Source organism: Lolium rigidum, unplaced genomic scaffold (genome assembly GCF_022539505.1).
Source record: "Lolium rigidum isolate FL_2022 unplaced genomic scaffold, APGP_CSIRO_Lrig_0.1 contig_42592_1, whole genome shotgun sequence".
In the NCBI taxonomy this organism is placed as follows: domain Eukaryota; kingdom Viridiplantae; phylum Streptophyta; class Magnoliopsida; order Poales; family Poaceae; genus Lolium; species Lolium rigidum.
In genome coordinates, this window is record NW_025900542.1 from 17,125 (window position 1) to 39,938 (window position 22,814).

The 22,814-nt window shown below is 45.2% G+C and overlaps 1 protein-coding gene across 1 annotated transcript; it reads right to left on the reverse strand.

Moving 5' to 3' along the window:
• Nucleotides 1-219: 219 nt before the first annotated feature.
• Nucleotides 220-3,590, reverse strand: LOC124681444 (FT-interacting protein 7-like). The gene has a single exon (XM_047216365.1). It carries the CDS (start codon nt 3,517-3,519, stop codon nt 409-411), a length of 3,111 nt encoding a protein of 1,036 aa, XP_047072321.1. The 5' UTR covers nt 3,520-3,590; the 3' UTR covers nt 220-408.
• Between the last annotated feature and the right edge of the window lie 19,224 nt (nt 3,591-22,814).

Consider the following 22,814-nt stretch of genomic DNA (forward strand, 5'->3'; position numbering starts at 1 on the left):
CATGTATTTCAATGATGTAGGAGTATTTTCCAACATAGTTATCAAGAATTCTACGCTAAGAAAAGTTATCCAAAATCAATGATGCTGCCAAGGAAAAATCCTCAAGGTGATTTCTCAGACTAAACGATACTGTAGTAGTAACAAAGATCATTCACTTAGAGAGAAGTTAGGGGCACTGCAAGATGAACCGTAATTTAAATAGAATCATCACAACTAGCTTGAAGCGAGGCTGACATGTGTTTCATACTAAACGATACTTGTAGTAGTAACAAATTTTATTGTTCTAGCGTAAAAGTTAGAAATTGCTACGACAATATGCAAACTCGGAGCTGCAGTCCATGGCGCCTGCCCTGACACTGACAGTATCCATGACCAGACTCATGCCGCACTGACACTGCTCGTGTGATCCTACATGATACGTTCAGACATAGAAGGGAGCCGCCGGAAGAAATTGATCACCGGTGCCGGCATCCGGTCCCGGAACATGGGGTGCCGGAGGTAGTAGAACCCGGCGACCACGGCCACCACCTTCATGGGCACCATGTACAGCACGATGGCAACGAGAACGCAGAGCACCACGAACATCCCGGTTGCACGCGGGTCTCGCCACGACACGAGCGCCTGCAGTCTCTCCGCCTGCGTCGCCACGTCGCCGACCATGGCCTGCAGCCGCGCGCCGACCATCCTGGCACGGTCGTACCTCGCGCGGACAACCTCGGGCGGCCTCGCGCTCGGTATCGTGTCGAACTCCTCGTCCAGCTCCTCCCTGTCCGGCGTCTCCGCCATGGACGCGCGCACGCACGGGTGCGGCGCCGGGGCGCGCGGCCTGCGCCGGTACTTCCACACGCCGACGGCAGCGACGTGGAGCGTGAGCGTCGGCACGACGAGGTCCGGGTGCCACGCGAGGAGCACGAGCACGGCGTGAGCCATCATCGTCGCCGTCGGGTTCCGCCACGACCGGGTGTCCTCCGCCCACCGCGCCGCGTCGGCCACCCACGACAGCGCCGCCACGGCGCGGTTCCAGTTGGCGCGCAGCTTCCGCATGCTGAACCCGCGGGGCTCCGCCGCATCCAGCATCCACGTCGACACTTCCCGCCGCAGCGGCGGCTCGGCACGGGCCAGGTGCGCCGCAGAGATGCGCGCAGCAGCCAGCCGTAGCGTCTCGCGGCTCATGGCCGGGATAGGCTGCAGGTGGTGCATCGCCGGCAGGGACGGCTGGCTGTACATGTGGAGCACGTCAAGCGCCGTCCCGGACGTGGCGAAGCGGACGGCCAGCTCGACGTCGCCCATCCTCTTCGCGCCGGTGGGCAGCATCAAGATCAGCGGGTACATGCCTCGGTACACGCGGCCGTTCTCCAGCGTGGACAGCCGTATCCTCACCTTCCCCATCGGCCGCGAGCACGCCGCGTCCTTCCCGCCGTCCGGCGGCAGCGACGGCAGCGGGTCGTCGAAGACGCCGACGGTGAGCACGGTGCAGGGGTCGTACACGGGCCACGTGTACTGCTCGTTCCAAGCCGGGTCGAAGCTGTCGGAGATGGTGCGTGTGCGCGCCCACTTGGGACCGTACTTGGCCACGGCGTAGGCGTCGGTGCACCCCTTGCCTTCCGCTGTGCGCATCGGCAGGAGGCCCTTGCACCCCACGATGCCAAGCTCCAGGACGCCGACGGGCGGGCGCCACAGCTGCCGCGCCGACGGCCTGAAGTCGCTGCTTGCGTACGGCGGCTCGTCGGCGACGTGGTAGCCACCGTCGAGGCACACGCGCACGTGCAGCCGGCCGCCGTGCATGTGCATGGCCGCCCTCTTGCCCACTTTCCTCATGGCCTCGTCGGAAGGAAGCAGATCCAGCCACTTGGACGCCACCTTCCGGTCGTCGACCCGCCGCTCGATGGCCGCGAGCGAGATGCTCGCTGAGCCCACGGGGAAGGCCTCCTTGCCGTATCGCACCTCGAGGGAGATGACGAAGCAGTCATCGTCGATGAACGGCTCGGCGGCCACGAACACCAGGTCCTCGTTCCACGCCGGCCCGCCGTTGCGGTTAACCACCGTGGTGCGGGTCTTAAGGGTCTGGAACCCCAGGGTACCGCGCACCGAGATGCCGGCATCGCGGGGCGGCGCTGCCGTGAGCGTGTCCTGCGCCTCGATGACGGTCATGCGCAGGAGCCAGAGCTTGGGCGAGACGTACACCTTGGCACGCGATGCGGCGGCGGCTGAAGACGACGACGATACCGGGGAGTCCGCCTTCCACGCCTCGGCGAAGGCCTCGTCGGCCTGTGTGCCAGCCCACGTGGCAACCATCAGATCAGCGCCGGCGAGGCGGCGCCCGCCTTCCAGCCTGTACCACTGCGTGGCGAGCGGCCCGTCGGGCGGGTCTCGCGCGTGCACGTCGGCGGTGTCGAAGCAGAGCCCACCAAGAAAGCTGCGGTCGTCGGCGACGGAGACGTCGGCGTCTGGCGGGAGGTCCCACACGGAGACCTCCAGCGTAGGGCCCGGTGAGTCGATGCTCGGGTCGCGCGCGAAGGCGAAGGTCTGGTCCCACTCGAAGAAGGCGCCCCGGCGCGCCTCCCTGGTAGACGCGTGGCGGCCGCCGGCGGCCACGCGCACGTGCGGTTGCGCCCTCGCCGGCAGCCCCCTCGCGCGGACCACCCTGACGAACAGGTACGGCATCTTGTCCACCAGGTCGTGCTTGGATCGCTCCATCGGCACATCCGGTGGTGGCGGAGCTGCACGCGGCGGCACCGGCACCTGCCTTGGCATTGGCGTCGGGATCGGTGGCGGCGGCGGGGTCTCTTCTTCCGGCGGCCTCTCCGACGCCGCTCCGTCCGCAGCTGGCACCGCTTCCGAACTCATTACAGGTGCATCTTCCGTCGCCGGAGTCGGCGCTGCCGTGCCAGCTTCCGGTGGTGGTATCTCTGTGCTGGCTTCGTCACCGGCTGGTGGCGCTCCTTGTGCTGCCTCTGCTGCTGGCACCTCTGCCGGTGGGCTCGGCTCCTCTGTCTGCACCGGTGGTGGGTCCGCGGGCACCGGCACATCTTTCGCCGCCTCAGCATCGGCTGCAGGAGGATCAGCGGCAGGCGGCTCAGGCTCCGGCGGCGCGAGGGGCTCGTCGAGGTAGTAGACCTTGAGGCCGATGTCGCCGCGGACCCAGCTGAGGAAGTTCTTCTTCTCGAGCGGGAAGTAGATGAGCGCCTCCTCGCCCTTGCGCACGAACTGGCGCGCGTCGAGGCGGACGCGTCCGAGGAAGTTGTTGCGGCGGCTGGGACCCACGCGCACGTCGTGGAAGACGGCGATCTCGAGCGGCTCGCCGGAGACGGGGTCGACGCCGCCGGATCCGGGGCCCGGGAAGTTGAACTCGAGCGGCTCGTTCCACGCCGGGTTGAGGTCCCGCGGCACGGTGCGCGTCTTGCGGCGCTGGCCGTCGAAGTCGGCGCGCGCGTACGGGCTGGACGTCCCCGTCCCGTCCTTGGGCAGCAGGTTCCGCGCCTCCACCACCTCCACCACCAGCTTCCTCACCGTCGCCATCCAGCATGCGCGCGGCCGTGCCGGCGATCGATCGTATGGATCGAATCAAAGTCGTCTAGTCTAGCTCAGGAGGCATGGGGTTGTGCCTTGTGCGTATCGAGCGTGTCAGTGACTGAGAGTGGAAGACTATAAATAGAGCTTGAGACTGAGAATTGCATGGCACGCGGTGTCAAACTACAAAATGATTAGGGGGAGTTAATTGTTTGTTTAATTAAGTGTGAAAAGGAAAAGGAGTATAGCCGTGTAGGGCAATGGAATGAAGGTGCTTATCTTCATGCGCAAGCACCTAATTTATATTGAAAAGTGGAGCATAGTGTTTCCCAAATAAAAGTGGAGTATTATCTGTAGGAAAATGGGCAACGATTTTATGCTATTGGAACCAATCTGCACATGTTATTATTGGTTTGAGCACATGTGCATTTAAAAATATATGGATCGAACTTTTCACTGATATGAATGTAACTAGAAATAAAATATGTCTAGATACATATATTTTAGTGACAACTAATATGGATCGAAGAAAGTAGTATACTGTGTTTGATCCCAGAATCTGGTGGCATCCATGGGAAAATAAGTCCAAGGGCCTGGTTCACAAGTGGACAATCTCCAATTGACAAGTGGCGTGCTTGGCTGGTTAAATTTAAAATCACACCATCCAGTCATGTATATTTTTTTCTCTTCTAGGCACATGTTTTCTGTTGAAATTGGTCGATGCGGGTGAATTTATGGACCAAACCTCATAAAATTATTTCCCGCATTCATGGGCCTCACTCGCATTCGTGGAGGCACTGAAAATGCAACTTTAGGTTCCTTCTCCGGGTGAAACCCATCTTTAGCGATTCAAACAACAACCATGAAGGTGTCCGTTGCGGAGCCTCACCTCTTCACTATTGGTGTGTGAGATTGGGGGTGCAAAGGAGAAATGCTTGTCACGTGCACGTGATCTTTCGTGCATGTGCCATTGTATTCATCCAATCTCACGTTTTGATATACATGCTGCCATGTTTCATTTAGTTACGTTGAGTTTTGGGAATCGCAAATGAATTGGCACGTAATGAAACCGACTGATTTCGTGCGCCAAAGGTCCCGCTAATGGAACAAAAGCCGGTTTCGGGTGCAACATCTCATACATGCATTTTGCATCACCATATGTGTGTCATATGATCTGTGTTTTACCATCATATATATATTCATGATTTTGAAGCTGCTTATCAACTTTTATATGATTTACGAGACATTCTTCCAAAGTCCCAATGTTTTGGCATTTAATTCTGCGAGCCATAAAACCTCATTTTTTTTTTCTGTTCTGGGACCTTACAGAGCTCAATTAATTAAGGGAAAAACATTACGTCAGTTTTTCATCAGAAGCAAGCTCGTGAGCTTTGAAGTGACAACGGGAGGGCCACAAGTACCGAAGTAGGCCCCACCATGATGGCCGTGTCATGGGGACCAACTTCCCCCTCGTGCACCTCCTTGCCCTCTCCTTTTTACGACAGTCTCCGTCGCGTAGAAAAAGTTATGCCATAATTAACGATTTTCAGAGGTGGTGGCGGAGGCGAAAGTCCTCTCCTTCCTCGGGAGAGAGCATATTCTGCCGCTCCATGACCACCGTGGAGGGTGAATTGAAGCCATCATCGTTACCACCAACTACTTGGCATAGGGGGAGTCTCATCATCAACATCTCCATCATCTTCATCTTCAGCACCATCACATCTCCGAGATCAACGTCACCCCCTCTCAGTTCGGGTAGATCGAAACCTTGGATCGTCTTTGTAATATCTCGTAGCACCATCACATCTCCGTGATCAACTTCACTTCCTCTTAGTTTGGGTAGATAGAAACCTTGGATCGTCTTTGTAATATCTAGTGCATCATTGTACTTGGTTGTTTGAGATTGTTTGGTGGTGAGAATATATTTTCAGATTGTTTTGTACTCATTACGCCACTCATAATGACCATGTTTATGAGTTGTGAGTAGTTCCCTATGTTCTGACGGCATAGAATGTCATATCCACGATTTTTGTATAATATGAGTCAAGTATTTGGTCAGGTTTATTTATTTGATGTGGTTCCATAATGGTATTATGAAAATGTCGACTGCATAGTACTTCACCTTCATGTACTCAAAGAACTGCACCTTCGAGTAGGGAAAAGAGGAGGGGTGTGAAGTGACACAATTGATCACCCAAGTCTTGGACTTCCAATAGGGAGTTTATTTATCGGGGACCCTAAAAATTTAAGCGGTGGTTGGACTTTTGTCTTAATACATTCTTTGTTTGCTCATGAAAATATCCTTAGGATCAATCACTAGGGGTGTATTTTCCCATGCATATGGCTGCACCTATCTTAGGCTCCGTCCAATATAGTAATCAAACTTGACAAAATGCTCGTTATATTCATATGAGAATCATGTGCTTAAAATTCATGTCGCCCTTGGGAACACTTGATTCACATAAGTGAACACCCAAGATTGTATTTTTTTTCATGCACACATGACCATGCTTTCTCCAAAAATAGTTTTTACTTTTTTTACTTTACTATTTTCATTTTATCTGTCATGTGTTGTACTTTTGAGGAAACTATACAACCGAAATACCCAAAACCATTGCAACTTTATTTTTTGACTATTGTCATTCTAGTGAATCAGTTCCTCAATTCCTATGGGTATGATACTCTTATCTAAAGGTACTATAACTAATCCCCAACACTTGTGTGTCATGAAGATATTTTTTTGGCGTCCGAGGATCGCAATGCTTTTGGTAAGCTAGTTTGGTAAGGTTACATTGAAGTTGTTTTTATTTGTTGTCAGCTTTGTTTACTTTATTTAAGTTTCTATGGCTTCTTATCAAGTCATTGATTTATCTTTATTAAGCTATATGCACATGCTCAAAGAGAAAGAATAACCTCATGATATTATTGATGCATTCACTATTCGTACCAGCACTATTAAAGTTGTTATGAAGGAATCATGTACATGAAATGGAAGTATGGCACTTGCTGATCATTTATGTAATATTGAAGCCATATTTTTCCTTTTTAAGCTTTTCGGTATTTCTCCATGAAGTCAAGAAAAAATATTCTATGTATCATTGAAGGGTGATGCAAGGAATTGGTATCATTCTTTGAAACACATTAACAAAATTGATTGGGAATATCTTAAGAAGGATATTATTATGAAATATTATGCTCCTATCAAAGCTTATGGCGTGATAGATCCATATTTATAAATTTTGGTCTAATCCAGGAGAAAGTATCTCTAAAGCTTGGGGAGACACTTAAGGGTCTTGTTCTTAAAAATCATGCTCATGGCCCCTCTAAAATGGTTATTTAAATAACTTTTTATGTAAGGATCACCCAAGGCCATAAGGAATTCTTGGATAATTCTTCTGAGGGGAGTTTTACTCATAAAAGTGTCGATGAAGTATGGGAACTATTCGAGAAGATTTATGAAAATACTAAGAACTGGGATCGGGATAATGGTAATGTGTTATATTTGGATTATGAGTATTCATTTGTGAGAATTTTTCTTCTTCTCCTTCATTTAATAAAGTGAGTACACAGTTTAATCTTGATATTCATTATTGAAAGCACTACGAACCTAAAACTAAAAATGGAGTGGAAACTCTTGCTTCCGTACCTTTCTTTTCATCAGGCGTGGTGGAAATATCTTTTTTTGAGATTGAATATTCCACCTGATGATTTGAGGAATCCTCCTCCACCTAAGCGCGATCCTACTTTTGATTTGGAACCTTTGCCTAAGCATTTAAATATGCCTGCATTGATAATAAAAAGATATATCCTGTTATTATTAGTACTAACCTTTCAAAGAAGGAGGAGAATATTTTTCTTAATGTTTTGAAGGCCCATAGGGGATCCATTGGATATTCTCTGATGACTTTAAGGGTATAAGTACGAATTTATGCATGCATAGAATTGACTTGGAAGAAGATGGAAAAACCATGGTTGATCATCAACGCCGCCTTAATCCAAACATGAAAGAGGTGGTAAGAACTAAAATAACTAAGTTGATTCAAGACTTCATTATTAATCCTATAGCTGATAGAAAATGGGTAAGTCATGTTCACTGTGTCCCTAAAAAGGACTATTACTGGTTATAGAATGTTCATTGATTATAGGAAATTAAACAAATCTACTCGTAAGGACATTACCCTTTGCCATTTATTGTTCAAATGCTTTAAAAGTTGTCTAAACAATCACACTTTTGTTATGTTGGTGGTTATTCTAGCTTCTCCGAATTCCTATGCATAAAGAAGACCAGTAAATAACTACTTTTACATGCCCATATACCCATATGGTACTTTTGCATATAGGAGCATGCCATTCACCGAATGGAATTCACCTGCTACTTTTTACATATGCATTAATTCCATTATTTGTTATTACATTGAAAAGATCTTGGAAGTATTCATGATTTATTTTTTAGGTTATTGTACTTCATTCGATAATTGCCTATTCAATCTTAAGAAATTTTTGCAGCGGTTTGAGGACCAATAATATTTTTTGAAACCCAGGACTGTGAGGCAACAGCCCCACAGTGAATTTATTACTCCAAATTAAACAAAGTTATGTACAAAAGTCCAAAGGCAAAGAAAAACAAAATATGTACAGAAGGGGATAAAGGCTCTAAGGCAGAGACCTAATCCAGGCAATCAACCTATCCTTATATTTCCTTTTGATCCTATATTGCAGCAAAGAAATGTCATGAAGAAACTTCCCCTTCCACCTAGTGAAAGAGCAGACCTCAGCACTAAAGATCTTTCCATTCCCGAGTAACCAAATATTCCAACATGCCAGGATGAGCACTTCCATGAAAAAAGGCCTAGCAAAACTCTTCCTTGCTCCCGTCAGAACTTGCTGCATGTCCTCACTACCAGTCCACTCAATCTATAGGTAATTCCAAATTCTCATACTGAAGTTACATTCAAAAAACAAATGTATGCGATCTTCATAATTTCTTCCTGGACAGAGTACACAATGCTCATTCTCAGTTACATGCCAGTGTCTTCTCTTTAACAGATCCCGTGTATTTAGTCTATCTGATAGAAGCAGCCAAGCAAACACTTTATGCTTCATTATGCAACATGATTTCCAGAGCCATTTATACACACTAGGCACTTGTATATAGTCATGGATATGCTTGTAAAAACTGGCAGAAGCATAATGCTCACCCCAAATATAGACCCACTGATCATTCCCCTGTGTTAAAGGATTGTCCTGTATAGTTTGCTTGATATCTCCCAATTCCTGGTAAGCTTGAATAGACAATGGCCAATAAAACATAGAATCCAAATCCTCTGCATGATACATCTCCACTAGAGAAGCATTAGGTAATAGAGCATAAGAGAACAGCCTGGGGTATCTATGACTCAAAGGTAAGGATGAACCATTAACCCTCCAATTATCTGACCAAAATAATAAAGTATCTCCTTTGCCATGAATTACAGTTGCCACTCCTCTAAAATTGTCAACATGTTTCATGACATCTCTCCACCAAAAGGATCCACACAATTTCTCCTCATGAGGCACCTTGCCTTGATAATGTGCAAACCATATCAGATCAACCCAAGGCAATGCCTTCTTATTATGGAACTTATCCAGGAATTTAATCAGTAAGGCTGCATTCTGCTTTTGAAAGTTAACAATACCCAGTCCTCCTTTCAATTTAGGCTTACATACCAATTCCCATGCAGCCAAAGACTGTTTAGGCATACCATCCTTATCCCTCCACAAACACTGTCTCAAAATTCTGTCCAACTGATTAGTCAACCCAATAGGCAATTGCAAATAACACAGAAAGTGCAATGGCATAGAAGCCAAAGCAGAATTAATTAGTTGCAAACGTGCTCCTTGGGATAGAAAACTAGAACTGGAGGATAACTTCCTTTCCAGGCGACACACCAAAGGGGATAATTCAGTGATGGTTGGTTTAGTAGTGCCAACAGGCAAACCCAAATAGGTAAAATGCATTTTACCCACCTGGCAGTCAAACACAGCAACCAACTCTTGGAGTAAATCCTCTGGAACATTGATGGGTAACATCTGAGACTTATCAAAATTAATCTTTAGTCCAGTTGATAATGAGAACTTCTTCAAAGTTTCCTTTATGAGCAACAACTGATCCTTGTCAGCAGGTCGAATGAGCAAAGTGTCATCATCATATTGTACAATAGGAAAATCAGGATCATTTGTGTGAATAGGAAGTGACAATAACCCTTGTTGCACCAAATCATTCAGCACAGACTGCAGCAAATCATAACCAAAGAGATAAAACAGAGGAGAAATGGGACCCCCCCTGCCCGACTCCCATTTTGCACTCAAATTGTTTCCCAGGTATACCATTCAATAGAATAGAAGATGTACGAGTGGTCAAAATGAGTCTAGCCCAATTGATTTATAATTGGTCTTGAATTGTGATAAATGTCATTTCATGGTGACAGAAAGAGTTGTTCTTGGGCATAAAATTTCAGGTGGAGGTATTCAAGGGGATATAGCCAATGTAGAAGCATATCCACGTGTAGGGATGTAAACGGATCTGATCGGATTTTTTTGTTACCGTATCCTATACCATATTTTGTCAATGGATTCGGAGCAGATGAATAATGACAGGTTGCAGATTCGAATCCGGACATACGAGATGTTGAGACCACAAATTCAGAACAGAAATGGAGCGGAAACAAAATTAATTAGATATACACGCACATAAGTAGATCCACGAACCATAGAACCAAAAATAATTGATAAAACTAGTTTACCAAAATACTCATATTTGATAGAGTTACGTAACAGAATTATTGTTTAATGCACAAACTCGGAAACTCACTAACTACTCTCATATGCTCTATTAGCTTTGACATTTCGAATCAAAATCGTATTTTTCGGATAAAACCATCAGATAATGCTAAATAATTTTCAGATATGGTTATCTAGGTGTTATTTTGTATACCAGATCCTATACCATATTTGGTGTGATATTCAGAATCAGATATCCTTATCCGCTGGATTAATTCAAACTGTAAGAGTATATTGCCCCTATGTGTGGTTTTGGTAATTAATGACAACCCCTATGGACTAATGTTTTCATTGAGTTTATATGAAGGAATATTCCATAGGTACTACTTGTAGTCCATGTGTTGGATTCAAGTATGGATGCCATGAAGATAAACATATACCTTGTGTATTGGCATCAAGATCATCGATTTGGAGATAGATATATATCTATATGTGATATGATCAAGAAGAAGAAATGAAGATGGATTTCTTATGTGGAACTCAATATTATCCATGCTCTATCCTATATGATAAGCAATGAATGACCAAGATCTTGAGTGCTTGATTCCAAGTGAAGAATTCTTTATACACCTCAAGATAGTACAATAGAGTATGAGAAGATACAAGGTTGAGTCGTGCAAGTTCAAGATGAGCATCTCAAGTGGATCACATACTTGAAGCTTGCCGTCCATGTGGCGATGATGGACTTGTGAAGATGTGCATCAATGGAGCTTTCCCATCATGGTGTATGGGGGAGCATTTGTGAGTCTTCACGAAGCAACGATGATCAAGTTGAGGCATTCCGGCTTGTGTGGAGCTTGAAGAGCTATCATCAAGATCAAGCGGGATGCGCAAGGCAAAGGTATGGCCTTGCTAGGATTTCCTTTTACCGATCTCAAGGTGGTTGATGGGAGACCGGATTATAGGATAGATAGCCGCACTATTAAGAGGGGCTCTCGGTTGGGTAACTTGATCGCATCGTCTTAGGGAGCTCAATCCTTTGCATACTTTGCATATCCCTATTGCTTCTTGGTGTTTCTCCGTGGGAGGTTCTTGAGCTTGTTGCTAGCTTTACAACAAGCCCAAGTTCATCGAAAACGGAATCCGCATGCATCTTCTATTGCGTTTTCGAGTTTGGACGTCTTCACCGTTTCTTGACGGTGGGAGACTCCCTCTCTAAAATCATCTAAAATGTTCTGTGAGGAGTCTCCATATTTCAGTTTTTGTTGGGGTTCTATTCGTCGTTATCTTTCCAACAAAATTGGTTTCATGTCAATCGGGGTCCGGACACAAAAGTTATCAGAGTTTTAGTAAAACATGTTTTCCTGCTGACCCGGTTTCTATCCCGGCGTGACCGGCCGTCTGACCGGATGGCCCGGATTCAAACCGGCCCCTGGACCGGTGCCATCCGGGCACTATCCAGTAAGCTTTTCAGCTTGGTCCGGTCACTAGCCCGGTCGACCGGTCTCGTGGACCGGATGGCCCGGTCGGTGGTCCGGTCCGACCGGGTCCTGAACCGGACGGCCCGGTCCCAGGCCCGGTTGACCGGCCTCTCCGATGGTTGACTCAGCCCAACTTTTCCCCAACGGTTATATTTGCTCTTGGGCTATAAATATCCCTTCTTCCACCTTGGGCTGAGTTAGTTCTTCCCTTTCTCTCACCTCCATTGTTCCATTTGAAGAACTTGCTCTCCCCTTTGATTCCTCCCATAGTTCTTGCTAATTCTTGAGGGATCTAAGAGAGGAGATCTAGATCTACACTTCCACCAATCCATTTCTTCTCTAAGTGAGGGGAACTCTTGGGATCTAGATCTTGGAGTCTTTTGTTGACTTTCCCCATTGTTCTTCCTCTCCAATCTCATCCTAGCATTTGTTGTTTGGGTGGGATTTGAGAGTGAAGGACTTGAACACCTCTAGTGTTCTTGCTTTGCATCATTGCATAGTGTTGAGCTCTCCACCATGATTAGTTCGAGTGAGAGACCGTGAGCTTGTTACTCTTGGAGGGAAACCTCCTAGTTGGCTTGGCGGTTGGTGCTCCGGTGATCTCTTCAAGAAGATTGTGAAGAGGCCCGGGCTTCTCCTTCGTGGAGCTTGTGAAGTGGTTGTGGAGCTTGCCATCTCCGGAGCGGAGGAAAAGCTAACCATAAGGAAAGGGACATTATCCTTCGTGGGTGTGGTTCGGAGAATAGGGTGAGCCTTCGTGGCGCGGGGAATCCTTCGTGGGACCTCCACTCCTCCAAACGTGACGTACCTTGTTGCAAAGCAAGGGAACACGGGAATACATCCTCGTCTCCGCGTGCCTCGGTTATTTCTATACCCGAGCTCTCTTACCTTGTGATAGCCATCGTGCTTGAAGTACATATATCTTGCTATCACTTGTGCTACATATATCTTGTGCCTATCTTGCTTAGCTCTAGTTGCCATTGTTACACTTAGTTGAGCTTAGCATATTTAGGGTTTGTGCTTGTAAACTAAACATTAGTTTAATTCCGCATTCTTACAAGACAAATCCGCAAGAGATTGTAATTGTCTATTCACCCCCCCTCTAGGCGACATCTCGATCTTTCACAAACCACATATGGATTCTTCAGAATAGACTCGAAAACGAGTTCGGTGCAGCAATTATCCTATCCTTTTACACCCCTATCCATGACACATAACATCAGGTATAAAAAGCATTCTAGGACATGTTGCAATTGTAGATGGTATAGCTAGTAAATATGTTCCTCCCCATGTTAATATATTGGGATTTCTATTTTCGTGCCCTCAGGTCCTTAGTTGTACTCAGTTTTCCCCAGCTCCTTAGTTTTTCCTCAGTTTTACCCAAACGTTTGTCTGAAACCCGCAGAAGCAGCTCAGACGGCAGGATTCCCGTTTAGTTGACCGCTCTGTCACGTGTGGGGCCGCGTCGTGTGGGCCCGCGTCGCGTGGGGCTGGTAGAAAGGGACCGCGTGGGACAGGACGAGAAGCGTTTGGTTGCACGTGAGCAGGAGCTGGGTTCTGTCTCTCTCGGCCCAAAATTGGCATTATTAAGTGCACCTTTTTCCCCTCTTTCTCTCTGTCCTTTTCACCAAATTAGTATAAAATCTAGAGAAGCTTGCATTTCGACTTTCTTCAATTATTTGTGCCTTTTGGCCCTCGTTGTTTGCCCAATATGGCAGCAAATCTAGTACTCCCTCTGGTCCATATGTATGTAGTTAAATCTAGAAGCAAATCTCCAGGATAATGTACGATAAATTCACAATCATAGTAAATCAAGAAAACTAAGTACGACCAACAAAATATAGTAGACTAGGGATAGATAATCCCTAGATAATATGGATAGATAATAGGCTGCATACACAACAGCCAACATAGTAACGAGTTCTTCACAAGCACCATCATACTAACATAACAACAAGGGATCCCTAGCTAACAACAAAGGGATCCCAACAACAAACTAGGAGGCAGCAGCGAGCAGCAGCACACGTCTAGGACTCCGCCTACCCCATCCGGCTCTGCCTCCACTTGTTGCTCTTGCTCCCCTTGGGAGCCTTGGGCTTGAGCGGAGGCATGCGCCCGGCGGAGATCTCCACCCGCCGCAAGCTGCGGAGGTGCATGCCGAGCGCCCGTGCTTGACGCGGAAGGAGTGGACGTTCACCGTCGTGCCGACTTTGGGGAAGGTGTTGCTGATGTTCTCGGCATGCGTGACGAGGCGGTTGAAGTCCGTGGCGCCGAGTCTCCCGGTGCGAAGGGGCACTCGTACACCTCCTTGGCGAAGTAGGAGATGTATCGGCCGACCTGCAGCCTCCGCAGACACTTGGCGAGTCTTGACGTCCTCCTCCTCTTCGTCGCTACCGACGTCGCTGCCGTACATCCGATCCATATCAAACAGAAACTAGTGAATGAGTTGCAACGATGACTAACGTACATGATAACAAAGTTAAGAAAAACAGAGCCAGCCTCAGTTAGAGTGGACATGATTATATATCTACAGGGAAGGAGTTAGCGAACTAAAGCTCATGCACAACAGATTTGTACACAGCAATGGTTCGCTGAACCCTCCCTGTAAAAATTTGTGCCCAACCATTCATCATAGGCAAAGAAACAGATTCTAGATCTGAACTTGAACACATTCGAGATTATTTGCAAAATTAAACGGTTGATATCTTTTGATTAGTGCATAAAATAACCGATTGAGATCCCATGATTACTTGCATAAATTAACTGATTGAGATCCAATATTACTTGCATAAATTAACCGAACAACCGAACCCCAAATCTTAAATGAAATCAAGAAGTGATCAAAACAAAATGGAATAAAATCGGCGCAAATATTAGCCCAATACTCATCCATCTACGGATCCATCTACACCAGCAAAAATAGGGTTCAAAAAGGAATGGGGAACAAAAAAGGAAGCAAACCGTAGTTACCTCGTTCCATGGGTCCTCCAGGGAGGTGTCGTAGGGGTTCGGGGGCGGGACGTACGACACGGGGTCGTAGGGCTCCCATCCCGCTGGGATCTGACTGCCACCGACGGCAGCAGCCTCCGATGCACCGGCGACGGCGGCGGCGGTGGCGTCGTCCGTAGAGGGGACGGCGCCGAAGATGGAGGCGTCGCGCTTCGAGCCAACCTCGACGATGGGATTGGCATTCTCCTTGTCCATCTCTCCGGCGGAGGAAGAGGAAGAGGGAGAGGGAGAGGGTTTTTTGCTTTGGAGAAGATGATGGGACGTGAGAGAGTTGGCGATGCGTGAGCGAGTGAGAGTGACAGAGAGAGTGCGAGGAGGCGTCTATAAAGGCGAGGGGTGGTTAATGCGACCCGCGTCCTACGCGTGCACAGGTGCACGTCTGCACGTCTTGGACTTCGCAACGCGACACGCGTCCACGATTGCACGTCTCGACTTCTCCACCGCGACCCGCGTCTACGCGTCAACAATTGCACGTGTCCTCGAGTCTAACCCTGGAAATTTAGATATACTCAGGTATACCTTCGAGTCTTATACTAGCATTTTTTGTGTGCTCAATTTTCCTCTCGAGTGCTAATACTGGCTAGTGCAATATACTCAGTTTTACCCTCAAGTGGCTGGTCAACAGAGAGTCAACAAATGAGATTAACTAGTTAAATGAGTCATTTAATGTGCAAAAAAATCCGAAAAAGAGTGGCACTTACTCATAGAGTCTTTACCACAAATTGCCACTTCTCAAATCATAGATAAATCATAGATAAATCAAGTTTTACCACAAATTGCCACTTCTCAAATCACCTAGTAGCTATGAAGGTGCATGGTTTTCCACAATAAGCCCTTCCCAAAACAGCTTCCCCCAAATCATACTTTGTCTAAATGAGGCCATAATTTTCACACTCATGTAGATTTGTATTGCAAATAGTTTGAGGTAGGCCAAGATGGGTTTCATTGTACAAAACACGCATTTTCCATTTTTTAAATCTCATATTTGAATCCCTTAGTCTATTTACTACTCGAGTGCCCTTGGTTTCTTGATAGTACTCGGCTTTGCCCTCTCTCTTCACAAATTCTCGCAGACGTGCATCATCGCCCCGATTGGTCTAGCCCATGTCACGCGGATCGTGCCCGCCGACCGTTGATCGTATGATATAGGGAACGGGCGGGATAACCCCTCTCTCTCTCTGTTGGCGGTTAATTAGCTTCCACCCTCTAAGTATGTCGAAGGGCGGTTTTCACGTATTATTTTTCACGCGCTAAAAATTATAAACTATTTTAGGCGTTACTTTTCACGCAAAAAAATGATAAACCATCAACAATTTGTTGTAGCCATTACTTTTCACGCAAAAAAAATGATAAACCATCACCGATTTGTTGTTGCCATTACTTTTCACGCAAAAAAATGATAAACCATCAACAATTTGTTGTAGCCATTACTTTTCACACAAAAAAAAATGATAAACCATCACCGATTTGTTGTTGCCGCAAAAAATGATAAACCATCAACAATTTGTTGTAGCCATTACTTTTCACGCAAAAAAAAAATGATAAACCATCACCGATTTGTTGTTGCCGCAAAAAATGATAAACCATCAACAATTTGTTGTAGCCATTACTTTTCACGCAAAAAAAAAAATGATAAACCATCACAAATTTGTTGTTGCCATTACTTTTCACGCAAAAAATGATAAACCATCAACAATTTGTTATAGCCATTACTTTTCACGCAAAAAATATGATAAACCATAACCGATTTGTTGTAGCCATTACTTTTCACGCAAAAAAAAAAGATAAACCATCACCTAATTTGTTACAAAAGCTGGTTTCAGTGAGACCTAACCAAGTTTGGCATACATGATGGCATACCTATAACAACAGGGAATATCTAAAAGGGAAAGTTTCAGAAAATTTGAAATTTAGGGTGAAAATGATGCCATACATGATGCTCGTTTTTCGAGGTTTTGACCCGAAAATCAATTGGGTATTATAAAGGGAAATAAAAAGTTCGAAAAATGTAAAAACGAAACAATCTATCTATCTATGTATAGAAGATCAGCTGTATGAAATTTGAGGTTATTTAGAGAAGGTAGAAAAAATCACCTTGTTAGAAAAGTCTGGTTTCAGCGAGACGAAACGACATGCGCTTAAGCAAAGTGATTTTTTCGAACATCTCCAAATGACCCCAAATTTTCCATACATGATGCCATACGTGTAACAACAAGGAACCCTATCTAAAAAGTGTCAAAAAAGTTTGCCCAACCGTATAGCTCTATCAAAAAGAACCTCACCATGGCGCTAGTATAATTTTGGGATAGTTACAAACTTTCGTTACCTAACCTTCAACATGAAACTTGTTTCAAATTCATTTTGGCCTACGAGAAACAAATCCCAACTTGATTCGAGCACCACAGCCTCCAAACGATGCCGATGCCGATATCGTCATGGTCAGAACGGCTATGCTCGCCGCCATCTGCTAGGTCAACGTCGGGATGCACCCTCAATCCCGTCCCCTCATTCGATCACCGACACACCGGAGATACCGCCGAGGCCAATGCCGAACGTACATGCTGATGCCAATGCCGAACATGCATGCACGCCGCCGTGGGCACGGCCACGCCGACCCGCTATGCTGGACGCCACGCACCGCCGCGAGGTCTTTCCCTTCGCCACCACACTCTCCTAGCACCCACCTATACACGCCAGAAAGGAGAGACACTAGTTTTCTCTACATTGCTCGCGTTCGTGTCCGACACGGTCAGTCAAAGTTTTGAGGTGGTTGATACGCGTAGATGCACACGTCCGTTGGGAACCCCAAGTGGAAGGTATGATGCGTATAGAAGCAAGTTTCCCTCAGTATGAAACCAAGGTTTAATCGAACCAGTAGGAGCCAAGAAGCACGTTGAAGGTTGATGGTCGCGAAATGTGATGCGGCGCAACACCAGGGATTCCGGCGCCAACGCGGAACCCGCACAACACAACCCAAGTACTTTGCCCCAACGAAACAGTGAGGTTGTCAATCTCACCGGCTTGCTGTAACAAAGGATTAAACGTATCGAGTGGAAGATGTTTGCAAAGAAAACAGTAAACACAATTGCAGTAGATTGTATGCTATGTAAAGAATAGGACCGGGGTCCACAGTTCACTAGAGGTGTCTCTCCCATAAGATAAAAGCATGTTGGGTAAACAAATTACAGTCGGGCAATTGACAAATAGAGAAAGGCATAAAAATGCATATACATGATATGATAAATATAGTGAGATTTAATCCGGGCATTACGACAAAGTACATAGACCGCCATCCAACCGCATCTATGCCTAAAAAGTCCACCTTCAGGTTATCATCCGAACCCCATTCGGTATTAAGTTGCTAAGCAACGAGACAATTGCATTAAGTATGGTGCGTAATGTAATCAACAACTACATCCTTAGACATAGCATCAATGTTTTATCCCTAGTGGCAACGAAGACATCACAACCTTAGAACCTACTCGTCACGATCCCAGGTGTCAATGAAGGCATGAACCCACTATCGAGCATAAATACCCCCTCTTGGAGTTAAGAGCAAAAACTTGGCCAGAGCCTCTACTAATAACGGAGAGCATGCAAGATCATAAACAACACATAAACAATAGATTGATAATCACCATAATCATAGTACTCTCTATCCATCGGATCCCGACAAACGCAACATATAGAATTACATATAGATGATCTTGATCATGTTAGGCAGCTCACAAGATCCAACAATGAAGCACAACAAGGAGAAGACGACCATCTAGCTACTGCTATGGACCCATGGTCCAGGGGTGAACTACTCACTCATCACTCCGGAGGCGACCATGGCGGTGTAGAGTCCTCCGGGAGATGAATCCCCTCTCCGGCAGGGTGCCGGAGGCGATCTCCTGAATCCCCCCGAGATGGGATTCGCGGCGGCGGCGTCTCTGGAAGGTTTTCCGTATCGTGGCTCTCGGTACAGGGGTATTCGCGACGAAGGCTATAAGTAGGCGGAAGGTCAACGCGGGGGGCCACACGAGGGGCCTAGGGGGTAGGTCGGCGCGGCCAGGGCCTGGGCCGCGCCGCCCTAGCTCCTGGCTGCCTCGTGGCCCCACTTCGTTATCTCTTCGGTCTTCTGGAAGCTTCGTGCAAAAATAGGACCCTGGGCGAAAGTTTCGTCCAATTCGAGAATATTTCCTTACTAGGATTTCTGAAACCAAAAACAGCAGAAAACAGCAACTGGCTCTTCGGCATCTTGTTAATAGGTTAGTTCTAGAAAATGCATAAATATGACATATAATGTGCATAAAACATGTAGGTATCATCAATAAAGTGGCATGGAACATAAGAAATTATCGATACGTTGGAGACGTATCAGCATCCCCAAGCTTAGTTCTGCTCGTCCCGAGCGAGGTAAAACGATAACAAAGATAATTTCCGAAGTGACATGCCATCATAATCTTGATCATACTATTTGTAAACATATGTAATGAATGCAGCGATCAAAACAAAGGTAATGACATGAGTAAACAAGTGAATCATATGACAAAGACTTTTCATGAATAGTACTTCAAGACAAGCATCAATAAGTCTTGCATAAGAGTTAACTCATAAAGCAATAAATCGAAGTAGAGGTGTTGAAGCAACACAAAGGAAGATTAAGTTTCAGCGGTTGCTTTCAACTTATAACATGTATATCTCATGGATATTGTCAACATAAAGTAGTATAACAAGTGCAATATGCAAGTATGTAGGAATCAATGCACAGTTCACACAAGTGTTTGCTTCTTAAGGTGGAGGGAGATAGGTAAACCGACTCAACAATAAAAGTAAAAGAAAGGTCCTTCAAAGAGGAAAGCATCGATTGCTGTATTTGTGCTAGAGCTTTTATTTTGAAAACATGAAACAATTTTGTCAACGGTAGTAATAAAGCATATGAGTTATGTAAATTATATCTTATAAGTTGCAAGCCTCATGCATAGTATACTAATAGTGTCCGCACCTCGTCCTACTTAGCTTGGACTACCGGGTCTTTGCATGCCATGTTTCAACCAAGTGTCACAAAGGGGTACCTCCATGCCGCCTGTACAAAGGTCTAAGGAGAATGCTCGCATTTTGGATTTCTCGCTTTTGATTATTCTCAACTTAGACATCCATACCGGGACAACATGGACAACGGATAATGGACTCCTCTTAAATGCATAAGCATGTAGCAACAATTATTATTCTCATATGAGATTGAGGATATATGTCCAAAACTGAAACTTCCACCATGATTCATGGCTTTAGTTAGCGGCCCAATGTTCTTCTCTAACAATTTTGCATGCTCCAACCACTAAAATGATAGATCCTTCAGACAAGACGGACATGCATAGCAACTCACATGATATTCAACAATAGTTGATGGCGTTCCCCGTAAGCATGGTTATCGCACAACAAGCAACTTAATAAAAGATAAAGTGCATAAGTACATATTCAATACTACGATAGTTTTTAAGGCTATTTTGTCCCATGAGCTATATATTGCAAAGGTGGATGATGGAATTTTTAAAGGTAGCACTCAAGCAATTTACTTTGGAATGGCGGAGAAATACCATGTAGTAGGTAGGTATGGTGGACACAAATGGCATAGTAGTTGGCTCAAGGATTTTGGATGCATGAGAAGTATTCCCTCTCGATACAAGGTTTAGGCTAGCAAGGTTATTTGAAGCAAACTCAAGGATGAACAGGTGCAGCAAAACTCACATAAAAGACATATTGTAAACATTATAAGACTCTACACCGTCTTCCTTGTTGTTCAAAACTCAATACTAGATATTATCTAGACCTTAGAGAGACCAAATATGCAAATCAAATTTTAGCAAGCTCTATGTATTTCTTCATTAATGGGTGCAAAGCATATGATGCAAGAGCTTAAACATGAGCACAACAATTGCCAAGTATCACATTATCCAAGACATTTTAGAATTACTACATGTAGCATTTTCCAATTCCAACCATATAACAATTTAATGAAGAAGAAACTTCGCCATGAACATTATGAGTAAAGCCTAAGGACACATGTGTCCATATGCAACAGCGGAGCGTGTCTCTCTCCCACAAGGTGAATGCTAGGATCCATTTTATTCAAACAAAAACAAAAATGAAAACAAACCGACGCTCCAAGTAAAGAACACAAGATGTGATTGAATAAAAATATAGTTTCAGGGGAGGAACCTGATGATGTTGTCGATGAAGAAGGGGATGCCTTGGGCATCCCCAAGCTTAGACGCTTGAGTCTTCTCAAAATATGCAGGGGTGAACCACGGGGGCATCCCCAAGCTTAGAGCTTTCACTCCTCTTGATCATAGTATATCATTCTCCTCTCTTGACCCTTGAAAACTTCCTTCACACCAAACTTCAAGCAAACTCATTAGAGGGTTAGTGCACAATTAATAATTCACTCATTCAGAGGTGACACAATCATTATTTTCACTTCTGGACATTGCATAATGCTACTGGACATTAATGGATCAAAGAAATAAATCCAACATAGCAAAAGAGGCAATGCGAAATAAAAGGCAGAATCTGTCAAAAACAGAACAGTCCGTAAAGAAGAATTTAAAGCTGGCACCAGACTTGCTCAAATGGAAAAACTCAAAACTAATGAAAGTTGCGTACATATCTGAGGATCACGCTCGTAAATTGGCAGATTTTTTCGAATTTTCTACAGAGAACTGTGCCCAGATTCGTGACAGACAGCAATGCTGTTTCTGCGCAGCGATCCCAAATATAACATCAACTTTGACATAGAAACTTTACTTGGCACAAAAACATGATAAGGAGAGGTTGCTACAGTAGTAAACAACTTCCAAGACTCAATAAAACAAAAAATTGCTGTAGGTAAAAACATGGGTTGTCTCCCATAAGCGCTTTTCTTTAACGCCTTTCAGCTAGGCGCAGAAAGTGCAAATCAAGTAACATCGAGAGATGAAGCATCAACATTATTATTTTTCATGCAAACACAACTTGTTGCAGAGGGTACTTTAGGTGCTCCATTATCTAAATTTTCTATGGTGGTGCTAGGGGTTTTAGCAATTTTAGGCCTATAGTAATTCTTTTGTTTAGGCACTTTAGAAGCATACATGAATTTTTGCTCTTTACCCACATAAGCTTTCTCATTATACTTGAGAGAAGAAAAGGTTGAACCCAAGGTTCCCATAGCTTTTTCAAGTTCATCAATCCTATTGGTTTGATTATCATGGACAACACAAGTTCCTAGGACACTAATTCTTTCATCAATTCCTCCTAAGGATTTATCAAGTTCATAAGTTTTGTCAAATAACATTCCCAACTTAGTTTCAACACTTGAAATTTTTTTCTCTATGGTTTCCAATTTTTTCATAACATCTTCAATAGAGATTTCAATTTTAACTTCCTTAACAGGTGGTATTCCAACTAGACTCTCAATGATGCAACTAGCTTCTAAAGCGGGAGTACCTAGGAAATTACCTCCCGAAAGAGTATCAAGAACATATCTATTCCAACTAGATAAACCAACATAAAAGTTCCTAAGAAGGATAGTGGTGGAGTGTTTCTTAATGCACCTTTGATGAGCATTACTAATTCTATACCAAGCATCTTTAAAACTTTCTCCACCTTGTTGCTTAAAAGAACGAACTTCAACTTCAGGATTACTCATTTTAGTGGTAGTAAAATAAAGCAAACTAGATAAAGTAAATGCAAGTAACTAATTTTTTTGTGTTTTTGATATAGAGAGCAAGACAGTAAATAAAGTAAAACTAGCAACTAATTTTTTTGTGTTTTGATTTAGTGCAGCAAACAAAGTAGTAAATAAAATAAAGCAAGACAAAAACAAAGTAAAGAGATTGAGAAGTGGAGACTCCCCTTGCAGCGTGTCTTGATCTCCCCGGCAACGGCGCCGGAAATTTAGCTTGATACGCGTAGATGCACACGTCCGTTGGGAACCCCAAGTGGAAGGTATGATGCGTATAGAAGCAAGTTTCCCTCGGTATGAAACCAAGGTTTAATCGAACCAGTAGGAGCCAAGAAGCACGTTGAAGGTTG